Below are 11,216 nucleotides of genomic sequence, written 5' to 3'. Positions count from 1 at the left end.
TTGGGCAGGTTGGGACCAAAAGGTTTAAAGTATGACAGTAATCATCACCATCAGTACCACCAACACCTCCAAAATTAATTCTATGGCAATGGTATATCTTAAACTTACCTCCCCTGTGACAGGATTTTTGCCATATTTCTTCAGGAACGGAACAATGTTTCTGATTGTTGGAAAAAAATAGAAGAAACTAAGATCAACAATGTGACAGACGAAGCAATAACTTTAGAATGTCATAGACACACACTCAGATATGTGTGTGTGTGTGTGAAAAATATACATATGAATAAATGGATCACTGAAGGACTAATATGCAATAGGGAATACCTGATTAAATCAATAATAGTAAATTATAATATATTGGAGAAATTCATGAATAAATGTAGTCTAGGAGTGATACATTTGCACATGTGCTCTGAAACATATACAAAATCTCAAAGAGTATGTATATGTAGATTTCTAGATAAAAATTAAAATCATAAATACCCTAATATAAACATGATAATACATTTTTATATAGACATTTAATATATATGTATACATTCAAACTTTTATACACATGCATTAATGCACAGACATATACAGATGAACACAAAGACACACACACAATTGCATACATGCATACCTATATACATATAAAGACAAATACAAGTATTTCAAATTATATACAACAAATTCTTGATAAATTATCTCCACCTCTAGAGGATGTATCATAATTACCGAATTGCAATTAAAACCAGCTCCACTTAAGAAGGAGAGATCATCTTAAGAATCAAATATTCAAAAAAACTGGTGTACATATATGTACATAATCTAGTATATTAGTATATTAACTATATTATATAAGAGTAGGTAGAGAATAGTACTCACATCAAGTCATATATAATACCATGCTTCGTGCAGTAAGGATGTTCAAAAGGTTGTAATGACAGGCTGGAATGAGACAAAAAAAAAATGATGGGACAAACAGATAGGGAGACAGTTAGATATATAAACAGACAGATAGACACATGGTTGTATGTGTGTATGTGTGCATGAGGGGGGTACCCAAAAGAAACTGGAATTTTGCAATATTTTATTCACCTAGTTTTATATGTTTACACTTTTATTGCCTTCAAAGTATTCTCCATTTGAAGCAATGCATCAGTCCAGAATTCTGATCTTATAATCACCTCTACTGGTATTACAGTTGAAGCATGGTTTTAAAATGTTTATTTATATTACAATTAATTGTAATAAAACAGACCTTGCTCGTGCTGGTGCCATGTAAAAAGCACTCAGTCCACTCTGTAAGGTAGTTGGCATTAGGAAGGGTATCCAGCCATAAAAACTATGCCAAAACAGACAGTAAAGCCTGGTGCAGTTTTCTGGCTTGCCAGCTTCTGTTAAACTGTCCATCCCATGCCAGCATGGAAAATGGATGTTAAATGATGATGACAGTTGGAATTACTTTTACCTAAAGTATCAAAATCTAGTTCGGAAAAATTATCATTAGATTTAATTTCACAATTTACACTATTGGTTCTAGTTGTGTCTACAGGTTTTGAGTTGAGATACTGTCTAATTGTAATTTTGTTATGCACTGCTAAAATTTCAACCCAATTTCAAGTGGTTGAATAGGAAAATTTTACTCTATGGTGATTAAAAAATTTCCCATACTTACTTGAAGGTAGGAAATATTTATCAAGTGAAGCAAAGAATTTCTGAGAAATATTAGTAGCTACGGAATATGTGAATGGTGCATTATATCAGATAATATTCCTTGATTTAGTCTTTCTATTATTTACATATACATTATTCTTAATATTAACATCATCAACATGTTTATAATTCCTAAGTCTAAAATCAGATGTTCTCTTGCTGTAATATCTGTGCTTAAAGTTATACATACTAATAGACACATCATCATCATCATCATTATCATTATTACTAATGTTTATACCACTCATACATTTAGTATCTACAGAGTTAAATTTATGCTTGTTAATGTTCATCTTCAATACTTCCTTTTTTACTAATCGTATTTGTATCATTATTCTTATTATTATTTAGCTTACTTAAATAAGATTGCTTCATGTAATTATTTTTATTGCACCCAATCTAAAGATTCATTATATCAAATTTCCTATTTTGTCTTCAGTTTCAGATAATGCGTGGTTAAAGTAATTTTCATTTTGTGAAAATACATCCAAATTTGTTTAACAATGAGTGCTTTATAGATATCTGCCTAGATTTATTAATCCCTTTTACTTTTTATTGTGTGTGTGTGTGTATACAGGGGTTAGACAAAATAATGAAAACACCTTAAAATTTCAAACAAATTTATTTTAATATGGGGTAGGACTGCCTTTGGCAGTAATTACAGCTTGAATTCTACAAGGTATGGACTCGTACAAAGTTTGAATTATTTCCAAAGGAATTTTTGTCCATTCTTCAGCTAAAACAGTCTCCAGTTCTTGTAGTGATGATGGTGGAGGATATCGACTCCTTATTTGTTTTTCTAAAATACACTATAAATGTTCAATAATATTGAGATCTGGGGACTGTGGTGGTCAGATAAGATGGTCAACTTCACTAGAATGTTCCTCGTGCCATTCAGTAACAACTTCAGCTGTGTGAATTTGTGCATTATCACCCTGAAAGATTGCGTTTCTCTCTGGAAACAGTTCCACAACCATAGGATGAATTTGATCAGATAAAATGCTTAAATAGTCTTGACTATTAATTCTGCCATGGAGGGAAACCATTGCGCCAGCAGATTTCCAAGATATAGCCCCCCCCCCACTTCCCGATCATCACAGATCCTCCTCCATGTTTAACAGTTGGAAGAAGGCAGTCTAGGTCAAATGCTTCTTTTGGCTGTCTCCACATGTATACTCGGCTGGTGGTCGGAAATAAGGTAAAGGATGACTCGTCCAAGAAAATAACATTCTTCCACTGATCTAGGGACCAATTCTGTAGATTTTTACTCCACTCAAAATGCTTTGCAACATTTGCTTTTGAAAATACTGGTTTTCTGATTACAGGCCTCCCGTGAAATCTGGCTTTGTGCAGCTCCTAGTGAACAGATTTTATGGAAACTGGGTTCTCAAGGTGGTCATTAAGCTCTGCAGTAATTTTGGGAGTTGTACTTTTGTGACCCTTTCTAACAATTCGCGTAAGAGTCCGACAGTCCCTATCTGAAAGTTTTGGTTTTCTTCCGGAGTTTTGTTTCAATGAGGAGGTTTTTCCCTCTTTCTCAAAGGCTGTCATTACTTTCGAGACAGTACTTCTTGATACACCAAACATTTCGGTTATTTTCGTTACACTAGCGCCTGCCATACGAGCACCAACAATTTGACCTCTTTGAAAGTCCAATAGATCTGTCATTTTAATGAATTTTAATTACCTTTTTTCTGATGATATCTGAAAAGAAACAGCAATTTTATCAAAACATAACAAGCAACACTAATAATAAATCAAAAAACATAAAAATAAACAAGCTTTTGACAGTTTTATAGATATTTCAAAATTATGATGCTAGGTGTTTCCATTATTTTGTCCAAACCCTGTATATATATATATATATATATATATATATATATATATATATATATATATAAAGGCAAAAAAAAAATGGAGGGGATATACAATCGACAAACATCAGCCACTAAACATTCAATTATGTCTATTTATTAAATGATTACAAACATGTGTGAATGATACAAATTAACGAATGAAATAAGTCAATGTATAATAAAAAACTTGACATCTACTTAAATAGGAAAAATAATAAGAATAATATACACACTAATAACAACAATCATTATAATAGTAATAATAATAATAACAATAATAATAATATTAACACCAGTCATAGCAATAGTAATGATACCACACCTAATAATGCCCCCAATATACATACTAACCATACCAGTGTTGCCCCTGCACAACAGTATAGGCCTTGTGATTGTAGAATTAGCAATAATTGTGTCTTTAGTAATAATTGCAATAGAAAAAAAATAGTTTACCAATGTGTAGTGAGTACTCAATCGAGTAATAAGGTATATGTGGGGACAACCCAGAAGCAAATGAAACATAGGCTAAATTACCATATGTATATCTTCAGAAACAGGAATAGGAGGAACTCAACGGGATTAAGTATGGGACTTCAAGGATAAGAATATTAGCTATGACCTACATTGGAAAATCCTAGCCTCATTACCTGTGTATAATGTTAAGAATAAGAAAGGCATGTTATGTGTAAGTGAAATTTTCTTCATGCTTAAGGCCGATCTTCCTCTTCTTAACTCTCTTAAAGAGAGAAATGTTTTTTGCCTTCATAAGGCTAAACACACTTTCTCTAACTACCATTAATATCATTAATATTAACTATTACTAGTGCTAGTACCCCTCTCAATAATAATAATAATATTTTCCCGAATATAAACACTAAATATTGATTACTATCTTTTCCTAATGTTATTTATTATGTTTGTTCTTCTTCTCCTAATATTTGTGCTTAACAACACTATGTATATATGTATGTGTGTATGTGTGTGTGTGTATGTGTGTGTATGTGTGTGTATGTATGTGTGGGGGTATAACTAGATATAGATATAAATATCGAATTACATCAGTTTATCATTGGGATGTTACTCCATATTCTTATTAGCAACAATCTCTATGCATTCATTTTAAACACAAATTTTAAGCACCCATTACAAACCACTCGTGTGTCTGGATATTTATAACTACCAGTATTTGTACATCTAGGTAGATTAAAATACATCTATACATTAACACTACATGTCTATCCCACCATCCCCACAAGAGCCAGTATAATCCCTATTGTAACTAAAATAAACCCATATGGCTCTTAGGTTAATATTTTACAACTTAATAACCTGATATAATTACAATACAACATAGAGTTAATTACGTTCCCTGAGTAATACCTGTATCGAAACAAGTACTTTCTGCTTATATCCAGAACTATTTATAATCTCAACCTTATTTCTAATGTCTTATACGCTAGAATTAATTGAACTACACAGTTACCCCCCTTCAACTATAGTCTACAATCCTACAAAAATATCTCAACCCAGACACGTCCACATTAACACTTGTATTTCGGACTTTACTAGTAAATTTGTAATTATTACTCAGACCTACCCACAACGTAATAACATTCCATAAATACTATTCTAGTATATGTTTTAGCATGGCATCTCACCATTGATAATATAACATCAGGATACTTAACTATGATGTGTCTGTTTATCATTTGTTTACCCTTCAACTGAACGCTTCTTCATCTACTTCTCCTGTACAGAAAACTACTCATTAATTAGATATGTATCTCAGATATATTCAAATAAAACACTATTCACATATTCGTAAGTACTTTCTTTGGTTCTTCCATGAGTAAAGACCCTCCAGACTATTCATACCTGAAATATTCTTAATATTGATATTTGTATTTGTATTTATCTATATTTTTATTTTATTTTATTTGATTTGATTTTTATACTTTTGTTTTACCAGTCTTGGAATTCATTGAAAGCCCTAATGGACTTGAACAATGCCAATGTTTTTAAATATTACATGACCAATTAGGTTGTACGATTGACTCTGACCCCACCCCACTACATATAGGGGGTTGTGGATTACGTCTTGGTCAAGAAGTATCTAATATTAGCATCGCATTTAGGCTTCACCCAATTTTCTTTCATTAATATACTCATGTATTAAACTTCCCCTAATGGGTTTAATCTAAGTTATTTCTGCCAACTCCTTTTATAATACTATATCTACTAAATAGTGGTTAGCATCTAACCTCTAACTCCTGTAACATGGACCAAACCATTAAACCCACCACATAACATACTATCCTCGCTATTTCTGCCAGTATAATGGAAACACAATGTAAACCGCGGCCTGTAGAAATTCCTCCTGAGTGTGACTTTATTCATCTACTTACCACAGGATGGAATACCATGGATTATATTAACACCTTAATTGAAGTCCTTACCTTACCTTTCCTTACTATGTCTATCACATTATTTTATTTTATTTTATTTTACCTTATTCTATTTAACTGACTTTCACATATGTTAGTTCCTTAACATTTGGACCCTCTGAAGAAGCCTAAGGGCACTAACCATTATCCAAACCTTGTCCAATGTCTTTTCATCCCTGTATATCACTGACATGCTGAAGATAATTTGGAAGTTTTGGTTGCCCCATGTTAGAAATGGGCGTAAAGGATTAGTACCTGTACATTTATCTACTATTATTTATGTGTTTATATATATATATATATATATATATATATATATATATATATATATATATAGGCATAGGAGTGGCTGTATGGTAAGTAGCTTGCTTACGAACCACATGGTTCTGGGTTTAGTCCCACAACGTGGCATCTTGGGCAAGTGTCTTCTACTACAGCCTCAGGCCGACCAAAGCCTCAGGCCGACCAAAGCCTTGTGAGTAGATTTGGTAGACGGAAACTGAAAGAAGCCCATCGTATATATATGTATGTGTGTGTGTGTGTGTGTGCGTGCGCGCGCGCTCGCGTGCTTGTGTTTGTCCCCCCCCAACATCGCTTGACAACCGATGTTGTGTTTACGTCCACATAACTTAGCGGTTCGGCAAAAGAGACCAATAAAATAAGTACTAGGCTTACAAAGAATAAGTCCTGGGGTCAATTTGCTCGACTAAAGGCGGTGCTCCGGCATGGCCAGTCAAATGACTGAAACAAGTAAAAGAGTAAAAGAATACATATATATCTATAGACCTAGATATATATATCTAGTAGACCTGACACCGTTCAGTATTCAGTGTGCATTCAAAGCAATGATTACTAACATTACAAAACTGGTATGCTTTTGAATCTCTTTAACAATTCACAATAATGACTTTTATTACCTTTATTCCTACCTCAGTTCATCTAATTGTATATATCTATCATTACTTTTCATAAAAAGCCTATACTTTTTTTGTTTTCCAATGTGCATTTTCGCTTATTTTTCTTCTTATTTTCCCCTTACATTTCCACGTGTAGTTTTTATTTTGTTTTTGTAACATATTTCTATTATATATATATATATATATATATATATATATATATATATATATATATTTGTTTATGCAGTTATTGACTTATTTCATTCGTTAATTTGTATCACTCACACATATGTTTGTAATCATTTAATAAATAGATATAATTGAATGTTTACTGGCTGATGTTTGTTGATTGTATATCCTCTCCATTTTCTTATTTGCCTTATAAATCTTTGGTAAATTTCCAATTTACCCCCACCAATATCTAATATTCAATTGTGATATTGGTTATAAACACTTAAGTACACATCCAGTAGTATATTGGATATTTAATACCCCTTAGACGGTTTCTTAAACTATAACTCATACAGAAAGATATATATATATATATATATATATATATATATATATATATATATATATATATATATATATACATACATACATACACACACACCCACACACAATAAAAAGTAAAAAGGATCAATAAATCTAGTCAGATATCTATAAACCACTCATGCCTGTAAAGGTGTGAACTTGCTAGCCACCTTATTATTATTGGGTTGATGCATAATTATTGTGGCTTTTTTTTTACAACAAATTTTATTCAACAAAAACAATAAAAACATGTAACAAAAACATCTTTAAATGATAATTCCGGAGCATATTCACCATCTACTTCAATTACTGCTTCCCATTTGCTTGGCAGACGGTCAGACTGTAATTTAAAGATGTTTTTGTTAAATATTGTTATAGTTTTTGTTGAATAAAATTTGCAATAGTTATGTACCAACCGAATACTATAAATAATGGTAATAATACATCTTTATTCAAATCTTTCTTGTTTACGAGGGACGTTTAAAGTAAGGAACACACACAAGCTAACATAGTGAATATTTTAGAAATAGATATTTAAAATGTTATTTTCAACTGAAGATCACAGAGCATGTTTGTCATGCAAAGCATGAAATCAGTTGGTATTGAAATATACATTTCTTACTGATGTATTCAAAGCAAAACTAAGCCTATTTCTGAAATCTTCATTGCATTGCTCGTGTGCATCTTTATCATAATTTGTATGGTTTTTGAAGCAATGGCTCTGATTTTAGCAAGTGGTATTATATACCCTACTGTATCTTATATATATATATCTATCTATATATATATATATATATACACACACACACACAGACTGGGAGAGAGAGAGAGAGAGAGAGAGAGAGAGAGAGAGAGAGAGAGAGAGAGAGAGAGAGAAAGTGAGAGAGAGAGAGAAAGTGAGAGAGAGAGAGAAAGTGAGAGAGAGAGAGAAAGTGAGAGAGAGAGAGAGAGGAGACATTAGAGTTTACCTGCAACAGTGAAAAGGAAGTCTACGGAATTTATCAGCATTTTGTTTCTCCTTGAAACCTCCAAATTCAGTCCTCCATTCAGTGTTAGTAAGATACCTGTTGATAGAATGCACACAATTAATGTGTCTATGAAAATATAGAGAGAGAGGGTGTGTTATATGTACAGTATACTCTCTGGCAAGGTCAAGGAATAATGATTTAGTGAAACAACAAGAAAACATCTATACAGTCATTCAATGTGCTACAAATAGCAGCCAAATATCACTTACAACACACCCAACCATATTGAAAAAGGAAGAAGGACACATTTTCAGGAAGCACTATGCCTAGGAATAAAGTAAAAAGATGGTCTCAGCTATCATCATCATCATCAAAAATATCTTTTCCATGCTGACATGAGTTGGACGGCTTAAAAGGAACTGGTAGGGCCAGAGGCCAAACCAGGTTCCAGAGCCTGTTTTGGTTTGGTTTCTATGGCTGCATTTTAAATTGATGTAATGATTGCATTGTTCAATTAAATGGAGCTGCATGAAACGATCATGCTGCATTACCTCTGGATATCCTTGTTGCTGATTCTGATATATATATATATATATATATATATATATATATATATATATATATATATATCTGTAAGTAGTTTTCGTAACTTTATATTTTCCGACGCTACTCTATCTCTTTCTCCTCAATTTTTCCTCCTCTCATTCTTCATCTGTTTACTACTACGTATCTCTCTTTACCCCTCTCGTTCTTCCTCTGTTACTACTACGTATCTCCTTTTCCTCCCTCGTACTTCCTCTCTTCCTCTTTTCCTCTCATTGCTCACCTATTCTTCTACTTCCTCCCTTTGTTTCTCCCTCTACCACTCTCTCTTTCTTCCCCATGGTCACATGCTTCCGGTCAATAATCCTTTTCTTCCTTGGCTATCGCCGAGCAAACACGCGAACTTACTTCGTCCCCACTTTCAAGTTCGTGCCTCACAGCGTTCATACACATAATTTTTCCCGTCTGGCCGTATAGCCTTTTCTGTTTGTTTTCCTGTCTTGTTTTTTGTCCGCCACTACATTCCTCCATGGCAAGGTTTAATTTGTGCATACAAATTTAATTTGCGGTCCATGGGAAGAGCCGTTTTAGCAATGCGTCCTGCCCAGCTCTTCGAAACGCTGGTGTTAAAACGGGGGTAGCTGATGAAGAAGAATGTTCTCTATGTGGCTTGTGTGTTTTCTCGTCTACGTTTTGTTTGCAATGTCCTGTACCCAGATATGCACCTATACATACAGGTGGATGTCGGTATGCACATACCTGTACGTATATATGCATATACTCATTTACTATTTGTTTTTATATATATATATATATATGTATGTATATGTGTGTTGGTGTATTTATGTCCCCGTAACATAGCGATTCACCAAAAGGGACCGATAGAATAAGTACTAGGCCTACAAAGAATAAGTCCTGGGGTCGATTTGTTCAACTAAAAGGCAGTGCCCAAGCATGGCTGCAATGAAATGATTGAAACAAGTAAGAGAATAAAAGAATAATATATGTATGCTTTAAAGCTGCTAAGTTAGGGGGATAGGTAGGTATGTGGAGGGGAGAGAAAGAGAAAGACAAGAGAAAAATAGAGGGAAGGGAGAGAAAGAAAGGGAGGAAGGAAGAGGAGGATATGTAAAGTGAGAGAGTGGGGAGGGGAAGAAAGAATGTGTGAGTGAGTAGTATTGGAAGAAAATAGGACAGCTTTGTTTGCATAGAAAATCTAAGTAAAATTAATGAAGTATAGCAGATTGAAAAGGCTAAGAATTTGGGGGAGAGGATGGGGATAATATGAACCAGGTATCAAGGTGTGGTTAAGAGTTTTGATAGCAAATGCAAATGGTAGTATGAAAATGCAAATGGAAGATGTGGTGTCAACGTGCTTTAAACTAAATAATGATAATCATCATCATCATCATCATCGTTTAACGTCCGCTTTCCATGCTAGCATGGGTTGGACGATTTGACTGAGGACTGGTGAAACCCGGATGGCAAAACCAGGCTCCAGTCTGATTTGGCAGAGTTTCTACAGCTGGATGCCCTTCCTAACGCCAACCACTCAGAGAGTGTAGTGGGTGCTTTTACGTGTCACCCGCACGAAAACGGACACGCTCGAAATGGTGTCTTTTATGTGCCACCCGCACAAGCCAGTCCAGGGGCACTGGCAACGATCTCGCTCGAAAATCCTACAGGAGCCAGTCAGGCGGTACTGGCAACGGCCACGCTCAAAATGGTGCATCTCATGTGCCACCCACACAAGAACCAGTCCAGGGGCACTGGCAACGATCTTACTTGGCTTGCCGGGTCTTCTCACGCACAGCACATTTCCAAAGGTCTCGGTCCGTAGTCATCACCTCGGTGAGGCCCAATGTACAAAGATCTTGCCTCACCATCTCAGCCCAGGTCTTCCTGGGCCTACCTCTTCCACGGGTTCCCTCAACTGTTAGGGTGTGGCACTTTTTCACGCAGCTATCCTCCTCCATTCTCACCACATGTCCATACCAGCGCAATCGTCTCTCTTGCACGCCACAACTGATGCTTCTAATGTTCAGCTTTTCTCTCAAGATACTTACACTCTGACAGGTATTCACATTGACATTATACATCCAACGGAGCATACTGGCTTCATTCCTTGCGAGCTTACGTATGTCCTCAGCAGTTACAGCCCATGTTTCACTGCCATGTAGCATGGTTGTTCGTACGCATGCGTCATACAGTCTGCCTTTTACTCTGAGTGAGAGTCCCTTTGTCGCCAGCAGGGGTAAGAGCTCTCTAAACTTTGCC

General features: G+C 34.8%; 1 protein-coding gene across 2 annotated transcripts in view; it reads right to left on the bottom strand.

The window, feature by feature from the left end:
* Positions 1 to 11,216, bottom strand: part of LOC106873240 (RING-type E3 ubiquitin-protein ligase PPIL2) — a 98,599-nt gene that overhangs the window by 72,866 nt on the left and 14,517 nt on the right. For both annotated transcript variants that reach the window (XM_014920512.3, XM_014920513.3), the window contains exons 2-4: positions 8,397 to 8,492; positions 868 to 930; positions 109 to 160 (exon numbers count right to left, since the gene is read on the bottom strand). In XM_014920512.3, the coding sequence (XP_014775998.1) occupies positions 109 to 160; positions 868 to 930; positions 8,397 to 8,492 (211 nt within the window). The remainder of the gene's footprint in view (positions 1 to 108; positions 161 to 867; positions 931 to 8,396; positions 8,493 to 11,216) is intronic.

This window comes from Octopus bimaculoides, chromosome 24 (genome assembly GCF_046866305.1).
Source record: "Octopus bimaculoides isolate indiv1 chromosome 24, ASM4686630v1, whole genome shotgun sequence".
In the NCBI taxonomy this organism is placed as follows: Eukaryota; Metazoa; Mollusca; class Cephalopoda; order Octopoda; family Octopodidae; genus Octopus; species Octopus bimaculoides.
Note: the sequence above shows the minus strand (reverse complement) of the source record. Positions and strands in the feature narration are given on the sequence as shown.